The sequence below is a fragment of the Pelophylax lessonae genome (assembly GCF_965119305.1).
Source record: "Pelophylax lessonae genome assembly, chromosome: 5".
NCBI classification, from domain to species: domain Eukaryota; kingdom Metazoa; phylum Chordata; class Amphibia; order Anura; family Ranidae; genus Pelophylax; species Pelophylax lessonae.
The window spans coordinates 479,092,730-479,119,583 of NC_138772.1; the positions used below are offsets into that span (position 1 = coordinate 479,092,730).

General features: G+C 44.3%; 1 protein-coding gene across 2 annotated transcripts in view; it reads left to right on the top strand.

Annotated features, from left to right (window-relative positions):
• The window catches only part of PTDSS1 (phosphatidylserine synthase 1), a 76,725-nt gene that overhangs the window by 26,444 nt on the left and 23,427 nt on the right, over positions 1-26,854 (top strand). For both annotated transcript variants that reach the window (XM_082258209.1, XM_082258210.1), the window contains exons 4-7: positions 197-321; positions 11,636-11,794; positions 18,226-18,377; positions 22,383-22,524. In XM_082258209.1, coding sequence (XP_082114335.1) covers positions 197-321; positions 11,636-11,794; positions 18,226-18,377; positions 22,383-22,524 — 578 coding nt within the window. The remainder of the gene's footprint in view (positions 1-196; positions 322-11,635; positions 11,795-18,225; positions 18,378-22,382; positions 22,525-26,854) is intronic.

Below are 26,854 nucleotides of genomic sequence, written 5' to 3' on the forward strand. Positions count from 1 at the left end.
ACACTTTGGAGAGGTGTTCTCTTCACGGATGAATCCCGGTTTTCTTAGATCTGTGAGTTCAGCTCATGAAAAATGGGGGAAAAATCAAGTGTTGGGTTTATAATTTTGTTCAGTATAGTAGCACTAAATAATAATTTTTTCCCCAAACTCTCCAACATTGCACACAATAATTGTCATGTTTTCTATTGTCTTCCAGGCCTCAGCGTCCTCTATTTCCTGTTTTTGGTATTTTTGCTCTTCCTGAACCTTGAGCAGGTTAAAGCTGTCATGTATTGGCTGGACCCTAATCTTCGCTATGCGACAAGGGAATCCGACATCATGGTAATTACACTTACCCTTTCTTATATTGCAGCTTAAAAATACAGAAAGAAAATGTAATTTCAATGAGGGGTAAACTGATGGGGAGACATTTTTGTAATTCTTGTTCTAAAGGATTAGTTCACCTTTTAGTATCATGTTACATATTCCACCCATTAGGGTTGCACTAATGGCAATACCGATATCGGTGCCAAAATCGAGTACTCCTACTCATGCAAATGCTCCTGATACCCAAAACCGATACCTTTGCTCTGCGATTTGAGCTGATATGAATGGGCTCAAATCGCACTGCAAAGAATTGCATGTCATTTGAACAGGAATGCAGTGCGATTCCTGTCCAAATTGCATGCGATTTCCCCCACCTCTCCTGTCTGTGTGAACCCGGTATATGGAGCAATGGACAGTTTAATAAAAATTTTATAATAATGATTTTTGTTCTAATTAGTGCCTTGTATTCTACATATAGGATTTTAGTATCAGTATGTTCTTATTTATCATATTGATCTATTAGTTTAAGTAAACTGTCAATCTTACTTTTTTGAGTAAACTGTCAATCTTTATTACTTCTCAATATTTTGGCGCATGTTTCCGCACTAATGTCATTATTTATTTGTTTTACAAAATGCAATAAACATATTGGAAAAAAAAAAAAAAGAAATGTTATAACAACTCACTGTAGGCCCCGTTCACACTGGGGCGATCCGACTTCCCGGGGCGACCTCATAGGTCGCGGCACGCTGCTCGCACCACGACCTCGGAGCGGCCGGCACGGACTTCATAACATTGAAGTCAATGCAGGTCGCTCCGGGTCGCCCCAAAGAAGCTCCGGACCCTTTTTCTAAGTCGGAGCGACTTGTGTCGCTCCTATTAGAACGGGTCCGCAGCTTCTCTATGGAAGGCGACCTACGGTCGCCTGACAGGTCGCCCCAGTGTGTACGGTGACTAAAGACATATTTCATCAAATCCAAACCTACATGGTGTTCCTGTGCCAACCGATGATAGAAAACCACGGCCACTGGAGGAGATGAATAGACGGTCCCCCCAAGCTGTCATGACCTCCTCCCTGTACCCACAGGGGTTCCAGAACCTATTTTCCAGCCCTGTGAGCACCTCCAGCGGCCGTGGTTTTCTGTCATCGGTGGGATGGGGACACTATATGCAGATCTGGATTTGACAAGACCTGTACTTTAAAGCGGAACTCTACCCAAAAGGGGAAGTTCCGCTTTAAGGACTCGTCCCCCGCTCCTCTTGCACAATTGGCATTTTTGAGGGCAAATTTGGACAGGTACCTGCTTCCCACTTCTGTTCGGCACTCAGAAACGGAAGTCCCCCTCTCCCCCCCCCCCCCCCCCATGCACAGTGGCCACCTGGCTGTGAAGCCGCAAGCTGCCACAGCCGGGTGCCCATAGCGAGGATGTTGGCTCCACCGAGGGAGGACAGAGGAGGAAGACGGCTGGGCACTCTGAGTGCACCTCTGGATCCTGGGACAGGTGAGTGGCTGTTTTTAAGAAGTCAGCAGCTACAGTTTTTGTAGCTGCTGACTTCTATTTTTTTCACAGGTGTCTGGAACTCCTCTTTAATGTGAGTGGTTATAACCTTTTTCATAAACTGCCCATTGCTGCACTAGATGGCGCTTCCCTTTTTATACTGGGTTGACCCACACAGGAGCGGTGGGGGAAATCGCATGTGATTTGGACAGGATTTGCACTGGATTCCGGTTCAAATAGCATGTGATTCTTTGCTGTGCAATTTGAGCCTATTCATTTTGTATGTGTTTAAATCGCACTGCAAAGGTATTGGTACTCGGTGTCGGTGAGTACTTGACCGAAGTATCGGTATTCGTACTCGCCGATTAAAAAAAACTGGTATCTGTGCAAACCTAACACCCATATTTACCCGCAAAAAATGTGTATTTATTTTTATTTTTTTAATAAAAAAGGTAAATTTTAACCTTTTTAAAAGAAAAGTTTAGTCTGTTTTTTGAAAGGGGCTAATGGTTTGTTTTCTTTTTTTGAAGTTAGTCACATGTATGCACTTGCGTATTTTTGGTAATGCATTAAAGGTAGAGATGTTCTAAACTAAGGGGCCTTTCACATGGGCTTCCCAATCAGGTCAGCCTGTCAGTTTTTCAGGGGGACCTGATCGGATGCTCCATGCACCCCTATGGAGTGGTGGATGTCGGCAATGACATGTCTGCTGACACCCACCGCTATCCGATCCGATCCCATTTGTGTTTATTTGTCTGGAGGATCGGATCAGGTGAAAACGGACAGGCGGTCCTTTTTCATCCGATCTCCCATAGAGGAGAGCGGGGATGTGACAGGTCTGTCTCAGCACAGTGAGCGGAGCAGGGATCAGCGGATCGATCCCCCGCTGAGCAAAACGGAGTCCGCTGGGCAGAAAGGCATGTGAAAGGGGCCTAAATCCTAACTCCATGTTTTCAGTGAACCTTAAATGGTTTTGTTTGAACCAAGCTGTTCCATATGAACTATTTCCTTCTCTTATAACATACAGAGGCTGTCAGTGTTGTATGAACTGTATGTAGACTCCTCTACATACAGTATACTGCATCACTGGCAGTGGAATTGGGGGGACGGGGACTTACTTTACTGCTCTCAGAACAAAACTGTGTTGGAGAGGCCTTGTATTTATGCAGAAAATACAAGTCTTCCAGTGGAATGGCTGAGAAGCTCAAAAACTAACTAGACGGGAAGTCCACATCCAACTGAGAACACAGCTCTGTATATGGTATGTAGCTAATGCTACGTATTATTTATTATTTATGCAGCGCTCACAGCAGCCGCATCTGTTAGTAAAGGATAGAGAGTTTGTTTGGACCAGCTTTTAAAGTCCTAGTAAACCTGGAGTTAGGCGTTAAAGCAGTTAAAAAGGCTTTATTTTCTTTCCACCCGCACCTGCTCTGTGCCCAAACCTTCTCTTTTGCGATCCTCCACTGGCACTATCTGCTCTTCCTCTTTTCTCTTCTAGGTCTGCCCTCATAGTAAGCCGTTTGCTATGGGAGCAGACATGCGGGCTCACTTCCATGCCTTGCTGTGTGCATCCATAGATACACACAGCGCAGTTCGGCCCTGCCCCTAGCTCTCTGCTCACAGGATTTTATTGACCGCAGCAAGAGTCAATGGCTCCCCCGCTGCCTCTGTCCTATCGGGAGAGAAACAAACACCAGCACTACTGCAGACTGGCACAGTGCTGGATCAAAATAGGCAAGTCAATTGGGAGGGGGGTGCCATATACTTCTAATGGGACATTTCTTACCTTAATGCAGATAAAAAATGTCGTGCCTTTAGAACCAATTTAACCCTTTTGGCTGCCAGGTCTGTACGGACCTACAGCACTGCCTCTAGCTGGTCAGGTCAGTATGCCAGGTGGAGTCCTGCTTCTGCTATAAACTCATGGTCACTTCAGGCCCAATGCATTATCTTCAACAATAATCTTTATTGTGTTTAAAAGAGATAAGTATTCTACTCACTGTAGCGCTACCTCCCGACCCACACTGTAGTTGTGGTCTTCCATCTGTATACGGCTTCCTCCAGTCTGGACATATATAGATATTCCAGCCACCCCCATACAAAATCTATCCTTAACTTAGCTTGTATGTCTCTGAAAGCAACTAACTCTTTATTGAAAAACTGGCATAAACAGATATACACTCAGGGGACAATCCCCCTCCCCTTAGCAGCCAATCCACATACACATATACATCCCATAATAAGTTTATCTTAAGGCAGACAGAACAACAATAGAACGCATCAGCCTGTTATACTGTTGGAGTATCTATACCTTCCATTTTAAAAGCAATTTTGAATATCTCTATTAGGGGATGAATAAGGAAAGGTAGCATTTCCCATAAGCTCCACTACCACATGGACACTTCTCCCACCCCCATATTACAGCTGTGATTGGTTAGGCTCCGCTTTGTGTCCAGGCTTTTTATAGCCCATATAATACCTCCATGTGGCCATTTGCCATAGTGAGTGGCCATAGAGCTTTCTTTCGACTCCTTTGCCTTCAGCGGTCTCTTCTCCCCTCCAGTCTTCATTCATTCTTCATTCACTATCTCAGTCAGCAATGATACCAGACGCTTTCTGCGGTTCAGCTTTTGCTTCCCGATCACCATGATGGGCCTAATGGAGGGGAGAAGAAAACCCCAACATGTGAAGAATCTAGATACCTCCTCTGAGAGAGACTTCTATCTGTGTGTAATGTACTGTTTGTTATTTGCGGGGGGGGGGGGGGGGCAGCTGTCACTCAGAGAAAAGGAGACTGTCAGGATAGAAATATGTAAGCTGTCATTGCTGGCCTGTGTTTTTTTTTTTTGTATTTCTGAAATAATTTTCCTTCCAAGCATGCAGCCAGTGAAGCCTTGAGACACCTGATATGCACATTCTTGTTCTTGGGAAATGATTCACTAATGGGCCAGTTTAAAACGCAGGGTGAATACTGCCATCTGCTGGACACCGCCATTATTATGCCTCACCACAGCATGCATTTTACATGCCATTCATGCAGTTTGAAATCCACAGTGCCGAGGAAGTTTTCTCCGCTTAGCGATGCAGGGAGAACTCCATCGTTGGAGGAGAGATCCGACACATGCCTTTGACAAGTCATGAGACCAGGCTCTGCTCTTCTTCCTGCCTAACTAACCTCTTTAATTCTCCGAAGTGCTGAATCCAGCAAAGTGCAGTAGACCAGGGCTATCTTACCGAATGGGCATGCTGGGCAGTTGCCCGGTGGCCCCACTTGCCCGGGGGCCCTATCTACCCAGCCCTAGCCAAGCATTAGTCCCAATTCCCGTGTGCATCCCGCTGCCGAACTTAGCAAGTGGCAAGCGCCTAACGGCCCTGTGCTGCTGTCAGGCCACTTGGGCCGTGGAGGGGGAGCCCAAAACTGCAGGAATGTCTGTCTGGCTGCTCAGGAACAGGCACACACAGGACAGTCGAGTCTGACTCCCATCCGTGTGTGTGTGTGTGTGTGTGTGTGTGTGTGTTTACCGGACCCAGCTTCTGAACTTGGAAGCTGTCATTATCCTGGCACTGCTGTACCAATAAATATCACCTTATCAATAATTTGCCATTTTTTTTCTCATGGGTAATTGTTTAGGCAGGGCCCCAGTTCACTGCATTGCCTGGGGGCCTATAATGCTCTTAAGATGGCACTGCAATAGACAATTGTGAATCACATTGTTGAGATTTTTTTAAAGCATCAGAATGGCTGCATTAGGGCTATTCTGGTGATTTATAAACGAACGCGCTAAAGGATAAGTTCAGTCAAAACCTAACTAATGCTAAACCTGCTCTTTGCCGCATTCTCACACTATTCTATCTAACCCTGTAAAGCAAAAATCATTGTACTTACCTTTTCTACACCCGATCCGATCCGGTCTCCACCGACGGTAGCTGTTTGCAGGAGAGGACCGACAACAGTTGTGAATGAATGGGAAGTGACGTCACCCATAGTCTTACTATGGGGCTTCCGTTGTCGAGTGCCTCTCCTGCACCCGCCTCCACGCTGAACCCGCCACTGACAGCTGAGCGTGGGACCGGATCGGGTGTAGAAAAGGGTAAGTACAGTGATTTTTGCTTTACAGGGTTGGCTAGAATAGTCTTAGAATGTGGCAAAGAGCAGGTTTAGCATTAGTTAGATTTTGACTGGACTTATCCTTTATTATAGCCCTGGATCATGTATATTCAAGAACATGTCCACAATGGCCGCTCCCATAGTTCTAGTCTGACATGTTACCTTTGAGAACATGAGGATTTATCACTTGAAATTTTCATGCCATTGCTGAATTTTGACATACTTATACCATTCAGAAGGCGTACATTCTTAGGCCCCTTTCACACTTGTGCAACTTGTCATGCAACTTTGGACATCAGAGTTGCACGACATGTCGTTTGCCATGTTTTCCAATGATACCCATTCATATATGCCCAACTTCAAAGTAGTTCCTGCACTACTTTGGCCCAATTTTAATGCGTTTTGAGGTCCAAAGACAGACATTGCTTCAAGTCCAGTCAAAATCGCGTAAAATAATCGCGCGACTTTCAAGTCGCACAAGTGTGAAAGGGGCCTTACCTGTAATTTTAATGCCAAGTATTATTTATTTATAATTACAGGTATATATATAGTGCTGACAATTTATGCATCACTTTATATATTGTGCATTATTCACATCAATCCCTGCCCTCAAGGAACTTGCAATCTAAAGCTGGCCATACACTGATCAGATTAATGTGTAATGATAGCTCTCAACTGTCCTTGATTTCGAGCTCTCAACTGTCCTTGAAGTCCCTCTTTCCTCCACATTTGTCCCTCATTTTGGTCTAAACTATATAGTTGTATAGAAAATGTGCTTTTTAGCTTTCAAAAAGGGTTTCCCAGTGCTAAAATTTTGATCCAGATTCTAAATTGCTGCATTTTTTAAATGTCAAAAGCCAATATAAAGGATAGTAGTGGTAAAAAAAAGCACTTGTGTGTTTTTAACTCATTTTTTTTAATTTTAATTTTCCTTTAGGCTCTGTTCGCGCCTATGCGTTTTTTTAATGTTTTTTTGCAGAGACGCACTACAGTCCATTTAACATGGTTTCTCATGGGACACGTTCACAACTATTCTTTTTTAGCCCCTGTATTTTTGGAAAGGGCCAGGGACTTTTTTTAAAAGCAAAACAGCGCATTTTTGGTTCAAAAGACTTCAATGGAGAAGCTGCAAAAAAGCATGTAGTGTGTTTTTGCCACGATTTTGCTGCGACCACATCCCGCCCGCCCTCTAGCAAATTGATGGCGGGATTGTGGTTATATTATCCTAACCGGACGTCATATGACGGCGGCAGGATAATCCAGCTCTGCGCGCCCCCCGGGGGAGCGTAGAGCGGCGATCAGTGATGTGAGGTGTCAGTCTGGCACCCTGCAACTCCGATCTCGGTAAAGAGCCTACTGACGTAGGCTCTTTACCATGTGACCAGCTGTGTCCAATCGCGGCTGGTCACATAGTAAACAGGAAGAGCCGTTGATCGGCTTTCCTTAGTTCGTGCCTGACAGGCACGAGTAAAGGTGCGCAGATCGGCGGCTCCCCTGACAGGGGGGGGGGGGGGGGTTGCCACTGGTAATCAGATCATTGATTACCAGTGCAGACCCTCGGGGGGGGGGGGGTGCCACTAGAACCACCAGGTATGCCCACCAATGACCCCAGGGATGCCCACCTATGACCCCAGGGATGCCCACTATGGCCACCAGGGATGGCAATCAGGGCTCAGGGAGCCCCCCATTGCCCTCCCCATCAGTGCTGCCCGCCAGTGCCCTCCCTATCAGTGCTGCCCACCAGTGCCCATCATTGCCATCTATCAGTGTCACCCACCAGTGCCCATTATTGCCCACCAGTGCCGCCTATCAGTGCCCATTAGTGCCGCCTATCAGTGCCCACCAGTGCCGCCCATTAGTGCCCACCAGTGCCACCTATCAGTGCCCATCAATGCCACCTATCAGTGCCCAGCAGTGCCGCCTATCAGTGCCACATATCAATGCCTATCAGTGCCACCCCATCAGTGCCTCCTCATCAGTGCCTGTCAGTGCAGTCTCATCAGTGCAGGAAAAAACGTATTTATTTACAAAATTGTATAACATAAACAAAAAAACTTTTTTTTTTTTTTTCAAACTTTTCGGTCTTTTTTTATTTGTTTAGCAAAAAGTAAAAAACCCAGAGGTGATCAAATACCACCAAAAGAAAGCTCTATTTGTGGGGGGAAAATTACATAAATTTGGTGTAGGTACAGTGTTGCATGACCTCGCAATTGTCATTCAAAATGCAACAGCGCTAAAAGGGGAAAATTGGCCTGGGCAGAAAGGGGGTGAAAGTGCCCGGTATTGAAGTAGTTAATCCACCTAACAACAAATTGGCCAAAAACCCCATAAAAAAATGCATAAAATAAAGCGTGAACGAATAAAAATGAGTGTGCAAAAAGGCAAAATGCACTGCAGAAATGGATCGAAAGCAAACTGCATAGGTGTGAACCCAGTCTTAACGGTGTGGCCAGGGGTCTGTCCTATACCTACATATGTTTGCTAATAGGTGTCCCTCATCCCCATCATAAAAAGATAGGAGGTATGGTGTAATGATAGCATCAAGAGCCGCTGTCAGAATTCAATGTCATGGCAGGGGGAGGGGAGGGGAGGGGGGGGGGGAATTCCTCCATCCGCCGTCTTTGTGTTTTCCAGCAGGCTGTGTAGTGTATGACCAGATTAAAGCTGAGCTCCAGGAATTCAGCCACTTATAAATTATATCAGATTACTATGGATTTAGTGCAATGTGATGTGTGCCACCTTGTTATTTATCTTTCTTTATTCACAATTTACATTTTTGCTGAGCACAGGGAATACTATGTTATATCGTTATATTCGTTATATGTTAATACAATGCTATTGTTCTACTTCCAGCATCCCAACGCTGAACCTTCTGGTCTGAACTCCTGTAGCTGCAGAGTACTTTTTAGCCAGTAAGCCAGCACTTTTTAGAAAGTGGCTGAATTTCTCGAGTTCAGCCTTTAAGATCCCTATTGCACATGCATACATATACATGCAAGGTCCAATTTAGACAGGAGCCAGTTAACCTACCAGCATGTCTTTGAAGTGTGGGAAACCGGAGTGCCTGGAGGAAACCTATAAAAACACTGGGAGAACATGAGTGTCCTATGCAGGGTTCAGACCAAGGACCCTACTGCTGCAAGGTGGAAATGCAAACCACTAAGCCCATGTACTGCAGTAACAGATGATATTGAAGCTATAGATGTTAAATATCTACCAACTGTATTCTGCTTCCTCCTATGACCCTGGTGCCCAAACTTAGCCCTTTGATGTTCAAAGTGCGGCCCTTCAGTCCCAGCAGTCTGTAGAGGGAGCATTGATTTGGAAAAGGGCTCTTAATAGTAGTAAAGTCTAGGGCTTTCATGCAACATGTCCCTAGTCTCTCACTATCTCCTATAGCAGTGATGGCGAACCTTGGCACCCCAGATGTTTTGGAACTATATCTCCCATGATGCTCATGCACTCTGTACTAGTGTAGTTGAGCATTGTGGGAAATGTAGTTCCAAAACATCTGGGGTGCCAAGGTTCTCCATCACTGTCCTATAGTATGACTTCAGTCTCCAACCTCTCCTGAAGAACAATCTCTGACCATTTCCTCCAACAAGTCTTCAGTCTGTTTTCTGTAGCATTGCATGTAATAAATATATATGCGGCCCTTTGGTGACATTGAAGGCCACATTTGAGGCTCCCTTTACCTGGCACTTTGAAAACGTTTGCTCTTTGAGGTACGCTAAGTATGTGAAGAATGTACCTTATGTACACTGGAAATAAGCTTAAGTGTAGCCTAACAATTCAAAAGCAGTAACTCGGTAAAATGTTTTCCTAATGCTAAGGAACTATTATGGAGCACCTGAGTCAAAGAATAGCAATTTCCATCAGGACCCAGTCACACAGGTTTTTGGTATCAGTTCACACAGTGATGCTTGAATGACATATTATATGAGAATTGGCCGGGGTGCAGACTTTTCTAACACTCTCATACACACCTTCGTCTTCAGGTTTAGAATATACAGAGTTGTATAAAGTACTCAAAACCCATACTTGAGTAGAAGTGGAAGTGCTTGATCAAAAAGTGACTTGAGTAGAAGTACTAAAGTATTCAACATTTTTTGTACTTCAGTATTGCAAGTAGTTTTTTTAAAAATGTTGCTACTCAAGTACTGAAAGTAAAAGTACAAGTACTGTGTTATGAAGTTATTAAAGAAAGAAGTCAAAAGTTTGAACATCATATTGTTTTTTATTATTTCAAATGCAGCTTTTATTTATACATACAGTAGCTTTTATTTTCGTATGCGCTGATAATACACATGTTTTGAGCTTCATGAAACCTGCCATCTACTGTTCTGGCAGTGGTAATTTTTATAATAGTAACTATGCAGCACAAAAAAAAATACTTGAGTAGAAGTATTGAAATCATTGAAAAAATGTAGTGAAGTAAAAGTGGAAGTAGGAGAAAAAAATTATACTCAAGGAAAGTACAGATACCGCCTTTCGGTACTTAACCACTTGCCGACCGCCGCACGACTATCTACGTCGGCGGTCAGCCCCTCACAGGCAAAGTGACGTAGGTCTACGTCACTAGCTTGTGAGGGTCTAGGGAGCGAGCGCGCGCCCCCGGAGGCGCGCTCCCGCTCCCGAGTGGTCACGGACCCCCCCCCGCGCGTGTGACCGGCGGACCCGATGTCCGCCGGCCACTCTGCGATCGGCGGGGGAGAGGGAGAAAGTCAGGCAGCTTGTGTAAACAAGCTGCCTGTCATTCTCCTCGCTGTATGAGAGCTGATCATCTGGATCTGCTATGTAGATCCGTTGATCACTCTGCATACAGCTGAAGCCCCAGCCAATCACAGTTAGAATCACGCCCCTAGGGACACACACAGCCCCTCCCTCTCAAATAAAGTTAACCCCTTCACTACCAGTGTATTTTTACAGTAACAGTGCATATGTATAGCACTGATTACTGTAGAAATGTCACTGGTAACCCCAAAAGTGTCAAAAATGTCAGTCAAGGGTCCGATCTGTCCGCCGCAATGTCGCAGTACCGCAAAAAAAATTGCAGATCGCCGCCATTACGCGTTAAAAAAAAAAACAACAAAAATGACAAAAATCTTTCCCTTAGTTAGTAAACGCAATAACTTTTGCGCAAACCAATCAAAATACGCTTTTTGCGATTTTTTTTACCAAACATAGGTAGCATAAAACAAATTGGCCGAAAATATTTTTTTTTGGGGGAATTTCATATAAAAAAAAGGGAAAAATATTGCTATTTTTGCAAAATGGACGCTCTTTTTTTGTTTATAGCGCGTGATCAAAAAATCGCACAGGTGATCAAATACCGCCAAAAGAAAGCTCTGTTTGTGGGAAAAAAAGGACGCCAAATTCGTTTAGGTACAGCGTCGCACGACCGCGCAATTCTCCGTTAAAGTCACGCAGTGCCGAATCGCAAAATACCCCCTGGTCGGAATGGGGGTAAAATCTTCCGGGGCTTAAGTGGTTAAGTACAGTAGTGAAGTAGTTCTACTTAGTTACTATACATCTCTGAGAATATATAACTCAGGAAATGCAGAAAGGTGTCAGAAATCCAAAGGCAGCTTGATGGAATCATTTTCTGATCCATTATCTATAGAATTCCGAATATTTATACAAATCTGTTGTTTTTTTTACAAATTTTTAAAATTAAAACGCATATTAAGTTTCATTGTTTTTATGCTTTTTCTTGCAGGAATATGCAGTGAATTGCCATGTAATCACCTGGGAACGGATACTTAGTCATTTTGACATATTTGCTTTCGGTCATTTCTGGGGCTGGGCCATGAAGGCTTTGCTAATCCGCAGCTATGGGCTGTGCTGGACAATTAGTATCACTTGGGAGCTGACAGAGGTAAATGTCTGCATGGATTTATTCCTAATGTGTCATAATATATAACTTTTTATAATTTTTAATGGGAAAAGCTGCATTCCAGTCAATTGACTTTGTATTGCGGTTTGGTAGAATGATGTCATCAAGTCTGCCGCAAGCTAGAGGAAACATTTCATTAACCCCTTCTTGCCTACCCCGGCGTCCCTTTAAATACAGTGGCAAGAAAAAGTATGTGAACCCCTTGGAATTATCAGGTTTTCTGCAGTAATATGCAATAAAATGTGAACTGATCGTCCTCAGCAATAGACACACAATGCTTAAGCTAACACACAAACAATTCTAATTTCTTGTGTCTTTATTAAACATTCACAGTGATAAAGGAAAAAGTAAGTGAACCCTTAGCGTCTAAGTGATACTAAAGTCACAGTTTTTTTTTCTTTTTTTTTTCAAAATAACAGACATGTCATACTTACCTGCTCTGTGCAGTAGTTTTGCACAGAGCAGCCCAGATCCTCCTCTTTTCAGGTCCCAGCGCTTCTGGCTCCTCCCCCCTGATGAATTCCCCACACCAAGCAGCTTGCTATGGGGGCACCTGTTCCGAGCCGCTGCTCTCGATGTCCATTCAGACATGGAGCCGCGGCTTGCCTCCCCTCTTCCCCTCTCCTCATTGGCTCACTGACTTCTCAGTCATATCAGCCAATAAGGAGGGAGAGGAGTCCCGGGCAGCCGAGACACTCCTGCAACATCGCTGGATCGAGATGGGCTCAGGTAAGTTAGGGGGCTGCTGCACACAGAAGGTTTTTCTTAATGCATAGAATGCAACCTTCTGACTTTACAACCACTTTAATAGCTGGTCCAACCTCCTTTAGCAGCAATGATTTTAGGCAAATGCATTCCTCCGTATGGTCAATCAACTATTCTTGGTCCTATGTCTTCAAGGAGCTTCTCTTAGTGAGGTATGGTTCACATCAGGTAATGCTTCTTAACAGCAATCTTAAAATGTTTGAGTGTCGTTTTTATCAGTCAAAGTAGCTCTAAACCACACTTCCAAACTCCTTTAATTGGGCTCTAGGTGTACAAACTAGAATCAAAAAAATGGAAGGACCAAGAGAGGCCCTAGAAAGCGGGACTATACCGGCATAAATTGGTTGCAGGGATACAAACACAACACTATTGTGTATAAAACATATTCATTTTATTACAAAAAGATAAAAAACAGATATGACAACAAGACATACATACAGAGCATAAAAATTAAATACACAGGTCCGTGTGTTGTATCATAACTGTAATAGGTACCAAGAAACCACAACAACGGATCCCAGAATAATTGCAGACTAGTGATACCTGGATAAGCCGACGCGTTTTGCATTTATTGCTTCATCAGGGCATTACAAAGACCAAATAGATAATGCACTAGAAAAATATAGAAATACAAATATTACAATCACAAATAATTTTGATACATTCATATTGCATCAATATACAGTCTATGATTATGCTAACCTCAAAATTAGGACAGTTGGGATGAAAGAATACCTCCTCTGCAGGCGTCAGGAGCCCATATATGTGGATCAAAAAGGTGGTCGTATATTGCTTACTGATTATATCTTTACAAGTAGGCAAAAGCCTCTCGTGAGTAATTTAGGGATGCAAAGTATCATATGGGATACTAAATGTTGCAAAAGAGGGGGGGTAAAAAGATAACTTGAATACCCTAGTTGTAGATATGAGTGGCTTCCACCAAGGATATTGATTGCCTAAAAGGAATGACAATAATTATGTCACATATAATATATTGCCTAAATAGATGTCCCCTTACGAAAAAAGACAAAGACAGCTAGATCCATAGATATATGGAGGAGGGGAGAGGTAGGAGATAAAAAAACTCCTTTCCCTCAGAAACTACATAAAGATAAAAGATGCATACCTCACACTCCTATAACACTGTTAGGCAATCAATATCCTTGGTGGAAGCCACTCTTATATCTACAACTAGGGTATTCAAGTTATCTTTTTACCCCCCTTTTTTGCAACATTTAGTATCCCATATGATACTTTGCATCCCTAAATAACTCACAAGAGGCTTTTGCCTACTTGTAAAGATATAATCAGTAAGCAATATACGACCACCTTTTTGATCCACATATATGGGCTCCCGACACCTGCAGAGGAGGTATTCTTTCATCCCGCCTGTCCTAGTTTTGAGGTTAGCATAATCATAAACTGTATATTGATGCAATATGAATGTATCAAAATTATTTGTGATTGTAATATTTGTATTTCTATATTTTTCTAGTGCAGTATCTATTTGGTCTTTGTAATGCCCTGATGAAGCAATAAAGGCAAAATGCGTCGGCTTATCCAGGTATCAATAGTCTGCAATTATTCTGGGATCCGTTGTTGTGGTATCTTGGTACCTATTACAGTTATCATACAACACACGGACCTGTGTATTTAATTTTTATGCTCTGTATGTATGTCTTGTTGTCATATCTGTTTTTTATCTTTTTGTAATAAAATGAATATGTTTTATACACAATAGTGTTGTGTTTGTATCCCTGCAACCAATTTATGCCGGTATAGTCCTGCTTTCTAGGGCCTCTCTTGGTCCTTCCATTTTTTTTTTCTTTTGTTTCTAGTTCTATGGGGATGATACCACGGAATTCTTTTTTTGGTTTAGGTGTACAAACTACTGACTCCAGTTAGCTTTTGTTGAAGTAATTAGTCTATGGGTTCACTTACCTTTTCCTCCAGCACTGTGAATGTTTGTTTAATGGGTGTGTTCAATAAAGACACTAGAAATTATTATTGTGTGTTTTAGTAGCTTAAGCACTTTGTGTTTGTCTTTTGGTGTGAAATTGTATGGCCAGTTAGTGCAGAAAACCAGTTAATGCCAAGGGATTCACATACTTTTTCTTGCTACTGTAGTTCTGAAGGCTTAGGGGGTTGGGAAGGATTGATGGTCAAATTTTCGGAAGCCACTTCGGCCAGCTACGGGTCTTTAGTTCTCACGAGAGCTGCCTTTAACAGCTCGGTTTTTGTGCTGAGAGTAATCAGAATCGCTCTGATCCATCTCAGAAGTGCTGCACAAAGAAAGGTGAGAAGAGTGGGGATTTTAAATCCCTGGACTGTTATATTGGCTGCATGGGAACCTCATTACCCATAGAGGTGATTACAGCGTGGACTAGGTGGGTGGGTAAGGTATTCAGTGTTAGTTTATCTTTTCATTTTTGCTGCAAAGTTAAACTTACACTTTCCTGTAATCACTCTGTTCAGGGTAGTGCTTTAACTAGTCACCTAGAAAGAGGCAGTGCGTTTGTCAGGTAGAGGGATAGGTTAGGTATATTGGTTTAGGATTGTAAGGATTTTATACACTGGAAAGTCACAGGATGAAAGGTAAAAGTGGGGATCGAGCTTTTACTCGATCCCCCTAGGGTGATGAACTTTTGCACCGGCAGGTAGTGAGGGTAAGGAATATTTATTCTGGCTGATCACAGGGTAGGGGGTATAGCAGAAGGCCTGATCACTGTGAGAGTGATGGATCTATACTCTGGCTGGTCACAGGGTAAGGGGGTAGTAGAGGGCCTGATCACTGTGAGAGTGATGGATCTATACTCTGGCTGGTCACAGGGTAAGGGGGGTAGTAGAGGGCCTGATCACTGTGAGAGTGATGGATATATACTCTCGCTGGTCACAGGGTAAGGGGGGTAGCAGAGGGCCTGATCACTGTGAGAGTGATGGATATATACTCTGGCTGGTCACAGGGTGAGAGGTAGCAAAGGGCCTGATCACTGTGAGAGTGATGGATCTATACTCTGGCTGGTCACAGGGTAAGGGGGTAGCAGAGGGCCTGATCACTGTGGGAGTGATGGATATATACTCTGGCTGGTCACAGGGTAAGGGGGTAGCAGAGGGCCTGATCACTGTGGGAGTGATGGATCTATACTCTGGCTGGTCACACGGTTGGGGGTAGCAGAGGGCCTGATCACTGTGAGAGTGATGGATCTATACTCTGGCTGGTCACACTGTTGGGGGTAGCAGAGGGCCTGATCACTGTGAGAGTGATGGATATATACTCTGGCTGGTCACAGGGTGAGAGGTAGCAGAGGGCCTGATCACTGTGAGAGTGATGGATCTATACTCTGGCTGGTCACACGGTTGGGGGTAGCAGAGGGCCTGATCACTGTGAGAGTGATGGATATATACTCTGGCTGGTCACAGGGTTGGGGGGTAGCAGAGGGCCTGATCACTGTGAGAGTGATGGATATATACTCTGGCTGGTCACAGGGTGAGAGGTAGCAAAGGGCCTGATCACTGTGAGAGTGATGGATCTATACTCTGGCTGGTCACACGGTTGGGGGTAGCAGAGGGCCTGATCACTGTGAGAGTGATGGATATATACTCTGGCTGGTCACAGGGTTGGGAGTAGCAGAGGGCCTGATCACTGTGAGAGTGATGGATATATACTCTCGCTGGTCACAGGGTTGGGGGTAGCAGAGGGCCTGATCACTGTGAGAGTGATGGATATATACTCTCGCTGGTCGCAGGGTTGGGGGTAGCAGAGGGCCTGATCACTGTGAGAGTGATGGATATATATGCTCTGGCTGGTCACAGGGTTGGGGGTAGCAGAGGGCCTGATCACTGTGAGAGTGATGGATATATACTCTGGCTGGTCACAGGGTTGGGGGTAGCAGAGGGCCTGATCACTGTGAGAGTGATGGATCTATACTCTGGCTGGTCACACGGTTGGGGGTAGCAGAGGGCCTGATCACTGTGAGAGTGATGGATATATACTCTGGCTGGTCACAGGGTAAGGGGGTAGCAGAGGGCCTGATCACTGTGAGAGTGATGGATATATACTCTGGCTGGTCACAGGGTGAGAGGTAGCAGAGGGCCTGATCACTGTGAGAGTGATGGATATATACTCTCGCTGGTCACAGGGTGAGAGGTAGCAGAGGGCCTGATCACTGTGAGAGTGATGGATCTATACTCTCGCTGGTCACAAGGTAAGGGGGTAGCAAAGGGCCTGATCACTGTGAGAGTGATGGATCTATACTCTGGCTGGTCACAGGGTAAGGGGTAGCAGAGGGCCTGATCACTGTGAGAGTGATGGATATATACTCTGGCTGGTCACAGGGTAAGGGGTAGCAGAGGGCCTGATCACTGTGAGAGTGATGGATCTATACTATGGCTGGTCACAGGGTAAGGGGGTAGCAGAGGGCCTGATCACTGTGAGAGTGATGGATCTATACTCTCGCTGGTCACAGGGTGAGAGGTAGCAGAGGGCCTGATCACTGTGATAGTGATGGATCTATACTCTCGCTGGTCACAAGGTAAGGGGGTAGCAAAGGGCCTGATCACTGTGAGAGTGATGGATATATACTCTGGCTGGTCACAGGGTAAGGGGGTAGCAGAGGAACTCTAAGCTATGTGGGTGATGAATTTTTATTCTGGCAGGTCACTTTTAGTCATGTTGAAAAAAGACTTATGCATATCGAGTTGAACCACTGGACAGAATATAGAAATGAAAAACCTGCATGCACAGAACCCCAGACCTGCAGACAGCAACAGAAGACTATAAGGTTCCTTTCACACGGGCCGAATGACAGATCCATGTCTGCTCCACTTATGCAGACTCAGCCCACTCTGCTCTATTGGCATTCGGATGTAAACAGACCGGCTGATCGTTTACTCCCATCACCTCTCTGATACGATCCGAACAGATGGAGGGTAAAGAATCCCCTTCTGTTTGTTTTTACCGGGTCAGATTAGAGGTAGGTGGGTGTAAACGGCACAAGTCCATTTACATCTGCTACTCTGTATAAGAGAATGGAGGGTTCAATTGGGTCTGCCTGAAAAATGGACATGCAGACCCTATTGGACCATTCATGTGAAAGGGGCCTTTCCTGTTCACACAGCCAAGAACATAAGGGATACTGCACAGACATTGCGATTTACATGATTGTCATCTCTGAGCCAGGATCTAACCCCTGAAATAAATGTTTACCTGAATGGAGTCTGAGCAAAGGTAGTTTCGGCCATTTGGGGAGAAAAGAAGAAAATTTTTTTATGGGTCATGCTGTAATCTTTTGGACAGATTATAAATACCTGTAAGTGAATGCGTGCATGTATCATGAAAGCGTATATCTGATATTGGGTCCACTTTCCTGGTACAAAATATTTGGATTTGTCATCCTATTACTAATTTGGTTGTTAGACCCTGACCATCTGAGGTAGGACTGGAAGTACCACCGCCTCTCATTTCCTCCTGGTTGACCTGAGGAGACCTTGTGGGGAGGCCATCTGCTTTCCTGTACAGTTACAATGTACATAAAAGCAGGAGATGGCTAACAGGCCAACCAAGATATTTTTCACTTTTTATGTGTATCTGAAGCTGTTTTTTATTTTTTTATTTTTTAATCCTTCACACTATTTCATCTTCTCCGCAGCTGTTTTTCATGCACCTTCTTCCTAACTTTGCTGAGTGCTGGTGGGACCAGGTCATTCTGGACATCCTTCTATGCAACGGAGGTGGCATCCTCCTCGGCATGGTGGTCTGTCGCTTCCTGGAGATGAGGAGTTACCACTGGGCAAGCTTCAAGTAGGTCTTCCAATGCTTTAATGGCTATACATGTTATCTATATCTTATGCTCACCCTTTTAGAGTCCCAGCTGTTTGCCATGCAGGGATGTACAGTGTACTAGGAGATTTTGCTATGATGATCTTTTTGACTTACAGTATCTCACAAAAGTGAGTACACCCCTCACATTTTTGTAAATATTTTATTATCTTTTCATGTGACAACACTGAAGAAATGACATTTTGCTACAATGTAAAGTAGTGAGTGTACAGCTTGTATAACAGTGTAAATTTGCTGTCCCCTCAAAATAATTCAACACACAGCCATTATTGTCTAAACCGCTGGCAACAAAAGTGAGTACACCCCTAGGGCCCCTTTCACACATTGAGTCCGTGCAGATCCGCCTGTCAGTTTTTTTGGCGGATCTGAATGGACGCACCATGCATCCCTATGGGGCATTGGATATCAGCTGAGACATGTCCGCTGACATCTGATCCGATCCGTCAAAACCGGACGGATGGAAACCCTATTTTCCATCCGTCTGGCGGATCGGATAAGAACGGACAGACGGTACGTTCCCATCCGATTCCCCCATAGAGATGAATGGGGACCTGACAGCTGTCTTTCCGCACACAGCGTGGATACACAGCTGTCATCCGCCTTCTCAGTGGGGGATCGGCGGATCGATCCCCCGCTGAGAAAAACGGAGTTCGCCTGGCCGACTCCGTTTTTGAAAGAGCCCTAAGTGAAAATGTCCAAATTGGGCCCAATTAGCCATTTTCCCTCCCAGGTTTTATGTGACTTGTTAGTATTACAAGGTCTCAGGTGTGAATGGATAGCAGGTGTGTTAAATTTGGTGTTATCGTTCTCACTCTTACTGGTCACTAGAAGTTTAACATGGCACCTCATGGCAAAGAACTGAAAAAGGATCTGAAAAAAAGCCATCTTTTAGCCTAGGCCATCTTCATGTAGAGCAAAAATTCTAAGACCCTGAAACTAAGCTGCAGCACGTTGGCCAAGACCATACAGCGGTTTAACAGGACCGGTTCCACTCAGACTAGGCCTCGCCATGGTCGACCAAAGAGGTTGAGTGCACGTGGTCAGCATCATATCCAGAGGTTGTCTTTAGGAATTAGACATACGAGTGCTGCTACCATTGCTGCTGAGGTTGAAGGGGTGGGGGGTTAGCCTGTCAATGCTCAGACCATACGCCGCACACTGCATCAAATTGATCTGCATGGCTGTCGTCCCAGAAGGAAGCCTCTTCCAAAATGATGCACAAGAAAGTCCGCAAAAAGTTTGCTGAAGACAAGCAGACTAAGGACATGGATTACTGGAACCATGTTCTGTTGTTTCATGAGACCAAGATAAACTTATTTGGTTCAGATGGTTTCAAGTGTGTGAGGAGTACAAAGACAAGGGTGTCTTGCCTGCAGTCAGGCATGGTGGTGGGAGTGTCTTGGTCTGGGGCTGCATGAGTGCTGCCAGCACTGGGGAGCTACAGTTCATTGAGGGAACAATGAATGCCAACATGTACTGTGACATACTGAAGTAGAGCATGATCCCCTCCCTTTGGAGACTGGGCGGCAGGGCAGTATTCCAACAGGTTAATGACCCCAAACACACCTCCAGGGTGACCACTGCCTTGCTAAAGAAGCCGAGGGTAAAGGTAAAGTATTGGCCAAGCATGTCTCCAGACCTAAATTCTATTGATCCTCTGTGGGGCATCCTCAAACGAAAGGTGGAGGAGCGCAAGGTCTCTAACATCCACCAGCTCCTTGATGTCATCATGGAGGAGTGGAAGAGGACTCCAGTGGCAACCTGTGAAGCTCTGGTGAACTCAATGCCCAAGAGGGTAAGGCAATACTGGAAAATAATGGTGGCCACACAAAATATTGACACTTTGGGCCCAATTTGGACATTTTCACTTAGGAGTGTACTCACTTTTGTTGCCAGTGGTTTAGACATTAATGGCTGTGTGTTGAGTTATTTTGAGGGGACAGCAAATTTACACTGTTATACAAGCTGTACACTCACTACTTTACATTGTAACAAAGTGTCATTTCTTCAGTGCTGTCACAATTAAAGAGATAATAAAATATTTAAAAAATGTGGGGGTGTACTCACTTTTGTGAGATACTGTAACTCATCTGCTTAGAAACCCAGTATTGTCACTGGTTTTCTAAGCTGGATTTGAAATGTTTTCCAAAGGGGCTGAGGAACTCTCAAGCACAAAGGGCTACAAGGTCTTGAGCAGTGATAACAAGTCAGTAGTAGTGGACTAACCAGGATACACATGATCCACATCCTTATAAAAAGTGTGCCACCTTCCAGGTCCTCAGTTTCATGCTTTTCCTTCGGCCAGATAGGATCACATCATTTATTTTTGTTTTTTTTGTTTTACCTATCAGACCGTCATGCTAGATGTCAGGGGCCTCCTGGATGCAGCATTCCCTTAACAGGAGCAGGGTTCCTGGGGAAAACTCAGCATCCGGGTCCTGGACAGATAATGTGTCTTGGCTGTGAGGGATCCTGTCTCCCTTTATTTTGTAGCCCTAGTACCCCTTTAGGGGGAGAGTGCTTACTACCCATGCTGGTGATGGAGGCTTTCTCCCTCAAGGGGACACTACCAAGAATGTACCTGTAAGCAGGGCTTTGGTGCAAGCTGCCTTGCAGGCGGTCCATGTAGTGCGACTGCCAGAGGTTCTCATCGCCACTTCTGGCTCTGCTGGAGGCCTTTGCTCCTAATTTGTTTCCAGCTGTTTTCTGAGAGTAGGAAGGTGTCTATCCCCACTAGGGAGATTTGTTTTTTTTTATTTGTCCTGATTACCACTGTTACCTAGGACTGTAAGCATGGAAGAACTGAGTTTTTTGAGCTGTCATCAAAACAGGAATAGAGTGGAAATCTTACTTTTTCCAGGGACAAATGTCTAAGGGTGATTTCACACAGTTGGTCAAATTCAAACTGCCTGATAATTTTTCAGGGGGATCTGAATAGATGTTCTATGTTAATCTATGGGCAGGGAGTTGTAAATGGATGCATGTCTGTTTAAGTCCAGATACTTCCCAAGTCTGTTGAGGAAAAAAAGGAGAATTTCTAGGTTTTTTTTTAGGTTTTTGAAACCTAACCATGACGAATCATATCTGTGCATAGATTAACATGGGTTAAGCTCAGTGAGGAATAGTCTTAACAAAAGTGACATCCATTGAGCTCTGATTCAGTGGTGGATCTTTTCATGGATTCCCTGCTGATTGTAATGAACACTGTTATTAGTGTGAAAGGGTCCCAAAAAAAAACCATACCAGGGTTTTTTCCCCATTTACTTTTTTCTAGACAATATTTAAACAAAACATTTTGGTTTTAGGTAAAAGTTACGAGTTGAAAACACCTTTACATTCTTTGGGGTTGTTTTACTAAAACTGGAGAGTGCAAAATCTGATGCATCTGTGCATGAGAACCAATCATCTTCTAACTTCAGCTTGTGCAATTAAGCTTTGGCAAAAAAAATCCTGAATGCTGATTGGTTTCCATGCAGAGCTGCACCAGATTATGCACTCTCCAGCACAGGAGAACATTGTTCGGAGTGCACTGGGTGCTTATATTTATCTAGAAAGCCTTGATATCCTCAACTTTCTGCTGATTGATTCAGGCAGCCATTGCAGTGAATGATTATCAGATAATGCACATGCCATTGACACCTTTCATTTTGATGAGCACAATACACCTAAAATTTTCGGGTGCGCTTGCAGTTCTTTCACCTCCATACACACCTTTTTAAACTGGGTGTAAGAGCATTCAGCAGGCAGCTCCTTCTGACTTCCATCTTCCATGTGTACCAAATCTTAACCAGCTTATCCCCGGTTATGGTCAGTAAACCTTTCTTCTCTGGTCCTGTAGGTGGCAGTATAGTTGATAGACTTCTCTCTTTTTTTTTTTTTTTTTTTTTTTTTTTTTTAGTTCTATAAAAGAAAAGTTGTCTTTTTGTTGAATTCTTTCTCTAAAGTTTGTTTTCAACCATTGTACAGAGACATTCACACGACTACAGGAAAGATCAAGAGAGCAGTGCTGCAGTTCACTCCAGCAAGCTGGATATACGTGCGATGGTTTGACCCTAAATCTTCCTTTCAGAGAGTGGCTGGGGTATATCTCTTTATGATCATTTGGCAGGTAAGTTGTACACAGATTTAAGTTGCTGCAAACTTATTCATATCTGCAAGTTTCTTTTCTACAAATATTGGTGAGATCTTTCACTTTGAATTGACCTAGCTAGGACATTCCACCCATATTGGAATAGGTAAGGTTGCTGCCCTCTATGTGGTATCATATTTTCTGCATAATATCAGTATGAGGTGAAACTGCTATTTCTTGATATTTTCTTGATTGTCTTACAAGGGAAGAATGATCCTACAAGATTTTCTGAACCCTATGAATTAGATGGTTATATTGGTTCTGTGCAGTATATATTTTATAGCCATAAGTATGGACACTGCACAAAGCCAGCTCCATAAAGATATGGTTTGATGAGTTTAGTGTGGAGGAACTTAACCACTTGCTGACTGCCCTATAGCACTTTTACTGCTACAGGGCAGCAGCTGTGAGCATAATCGCCTATGTATACATGATTCTGCAGTTCTGCCTGCAGGGGGCGCACACATGCTGCTGGTGGGCCGCATCTGCTGTAAAAATTCACAGCAGAAGCTGATCTGCGGGTCCCAGGGGCTCGATGTGCTCCCCTGTTCTGTCGAATAATGCAGATCGTTTGATATTGCCTCCGACGATCAGAACATGCGCAGTAGTGACATAACTACAGCTGATCAGTTGGCGTGACATCAACACTGTGCATGCGCCGATCGTCTGAGGCATCTCTTTCTCTCTCTCTCTCTCTCTCTCTCTCCTCTCTCCTCTCTCCTCTCTCCTCTCTCCTCTCTCCTCTCTCCTCTCTCCTCCTTACTATTATTGTGTATATACACGGTGAACGAGCCAGATATAAAATAGGACAGGTTGAGTGATGGCACATGAACTGTTGCCGCCCAGTGTTGGCCTGGTTCGTTCTACTTCAGAACTTTGCACTCTGCTGTCATGCTCTCATTATAAGGATTCTCTCAATTTGGAAGTGTTGTATCCGTTCTGGCCGGTGTTCTGTCGATTTACTGCACCACACCACTCGCAGAGAGACCGAGGCAGAACTAGAATCGATCTCTTCCTCTAGTGAAAGCAGGTCACTGTACACAAACACAGGCTAGTCACACAGTAAACCCTTTGATCGCCCTAGATGTTAACCCCTTCCCGGCCAGTGTAATTAGTACAGTGAATATTTTTAGCACTGATCACTGTATTAGTGTCAATGGTTCCTGCAACGTGTCAAAAGAGTTAGTAGGTGTTCAGTAGTCCGCCGCAATATTGCAGTCCTTCTAGAGTTTGTAGATGGTGTAACGGTCACGTAAACCAATCAATTTAAGCTTATTGGGATTTATTTTACCAAAAACAAGTAGCAGAATACATATTGCCTTAATTTATTAAGAAATTCGATTTTTTTAAATTTTTTATTGGATATGTTTTATAGCAGAAAGAAAAAAAAAAGTTTTTTACCAAAATTGATGGTCTTTCTTTTTTGTTTATAGAGCAAAAAATTAAAAACGCAGAGGTTATCAAATACCACCAAAAGAAAGCTCTATATGTGGAGAAAAAATGGCATAAATTATTTTTGGGTACAGTGTTTTCATGACTGCACGATTGTCAGTAAGTAATGCAGTGCTGTACCGCAAAAAATGGCCTGGTCATGAAGGGGGGTAAATCTTTTTGAGTACAAGTTCCCCGCATTAGCTGTCTTTCGTTTGAAAAAAGACAAGCAAATTCAAAAATTTGCCACAATTCATGACAAGACATCTCTACAAATGCAACATAATCCTTTATAATATAGGAAGAAAATAAATTAAAACCAAATTGAACAGGGATATTCAAAATTTTCATTCGCTACCTGTGCCTTCCCTCTTAGAAAACACTCAAAAACATGGGACTCCAGTTTTTTGGCCTTATTTCCTCCACTGAGCAAATGCAAAGAAAAATAACATTTTACAAGCGGTAGTACACATAAGGTAAAATTAGACCTATAAGTACAATTAGTTGTATTTTTACCAAACCTTTTTTCTCAAGTCGTCTTCCAGGGCAGCATCTGAGAGATAGGGCTCCTCCCACCTGTAAACAGGAAACACAATGTCCACCATTATAAAAAGATTGCACATACCTGCCTGCCTCAGTTCTTGTGTTTCCTCCGGACCATTAGGTTCACCACACCTCCAGTCCCTGTGCTAATTGCAGGTGACTCCCTGGCCGGTCGTCTTCAGTTGCCTCTAAAGGGGGTCAGGTGACTCAGGCCAGGGCCTCCAGGGACCCACCCAGGGATCCCATCTGCCTGAGGTTTCCCTAACATTGGGGGGTAAACAACCCCCCCCCCCCCCCCAGCTGACAAGGCATCTTGGGATGCCTCCCTGAGTCGCCCTCTGGCATTCTCGTGCAGAAGCATTGCCCGGGGCGTCTGCGGGCCGCCATCCACTCTCCTCACCCTGCTGGTGTTAGGAGGGGTGTTGCAAGATGGCGTTGGCCTGGGACGCCAAGTGAGTCCCTTCAGGTGGACGGGCCTTCCAGTGACGCACTTGCATCCGGCGCCATCTTTGTTGTGGGCACCAGGATGCGGAGAGGGACAGTAAAATTAAGACACAGCAAGGAAGCTTCCGGCGCAGTGAGGAACCTGGATACAGCATCTCATCAGGACATAGACACATGGGGATATATGTGTCCTCCCGTATCTCTATCAGGGCGGCTGGGGGCAGGGCCGGAGCAGGGGCCGGGAAGCCTTAAAAAGAGCACCAGGGGGAAGCTTAGTGGGCTAATCATGGCGGAAGCTGCATCACCCGGCCCTGCAAATCCTGCTAAACAGGACAGCTCCAAGGTAAGCCAGAGCATGCTTAGGCCACCTCGGTTCTTACTAACCTCTATTCGCCCTAGACATTGTAGTGGTATGCAGCAGGCTACACCTTCCTCACACTGGGTCCTTTTTTCTTGCTTGCAAAGAAAAGCCAGGACCAGTAGTAAGGCATGCGCTGCATGCAATCCTAAATTGGCATCAGATTGGACGAAACCCTTATGCCAAAAATGTATCAGCAAGCTGGTAGAAAGAGTCATGAGGTGCATTAAAGAGCTTATGTCAACTTTCAAAAAGGAAATGTGGGACACCCCATCCACTTGCAAAGAACAACCAGGCAGGTCTAACCATGAAAAAAGTTCAGAATCCCAACTGGTTCGAATCCCAACCACGACACTACCTGCCTGGAGTTTGCATGTTCTCCCTGTGCATCCGTGGGTTTCCTCCGGGTACTCCGGTTTCCTCCCACACTCCAAAGACATGCTGGTAGGTTAATTGGATCCTGTATAAAATTGGCCCTACTATGTATGTATGAATGTGAGTTAGGGACCTTAGATTGTAAGCTCCTTGAGGGCAGGGACTGATGTGAATGTGTAATGTATATGTAAAGCGCTGCGTAAAAATTTACAGCGCTATATAAGTACCTGAAAGAAATAAATAATCATCTGAATCGGAGTTAGGACTATGCTCAGATTCTCAAGATGAAGACTCTCAAAGTTAACTCTTTCCGACAGAGGATACCGAGGAATTGAGGACATTTGTAGACACACTAGGAATAAAGGAACAAAAACCAGAATTGTTTTTACATGAAAAAATGTACAAGGGACTGCAACCAAAGAAACCCAGGACTTTCCCTGTACATCAATCCTTAAAAAAACATCACAAAGAAAGAATGGTGAGAACCCGAGAGGAGATTGTTCATACCCAGGTACCAGTTTGCGGAAGAAACCTGGGCCAAATGCCCCAAGGTAGACGCATCACTAGCAAGAATAGCAAGAATAGCAAACAAGTAGGACCTTTCTTTTGAAGATTCCGGTATCTCAAAAGGAACCATGGATAAGAAAGCGGAATCACTCCTAAAGAGAGCATGGGAAGCAAGAGCATCATATCTTAAAGCGGCAATTGCACCCACATGCACGGCAATAACTCTGCTGCTATGGCTAAACCAACTGCAAAAACTCTTAGAAGGGATACTCCCAGAAAAGTTACTAAAAACCATGCTCACCCTGGCAAGGGCAGCGGCCTTTATAGCGGATGCTTCGGCTGAGGCAGTCAAAACCACGGCCAGGGCAACGGCGCTGATGAACTCTGCCAGGAGGGCCCTATGACTCAGTGGACAGGGGACGTCTCCTCCAAGAACAAGTTGTGTGGTATCCCCTTCACAGGCAACCTTCTCTTTGTACCACATTTGGAGCAGGTTCTTGACAAGTCAGCAGATAGGAAAAGGGGTTTCTGCAGACTAAGAAAAAACAATGCAAGACGCCCTTTTGACAGCAGAAAAAAAAGCTATAAGCAAAACTAAACCAGGAAGCGATGGTCCTTTCCAAGGGGGAAAAATAGGGAATACCTTTTCCG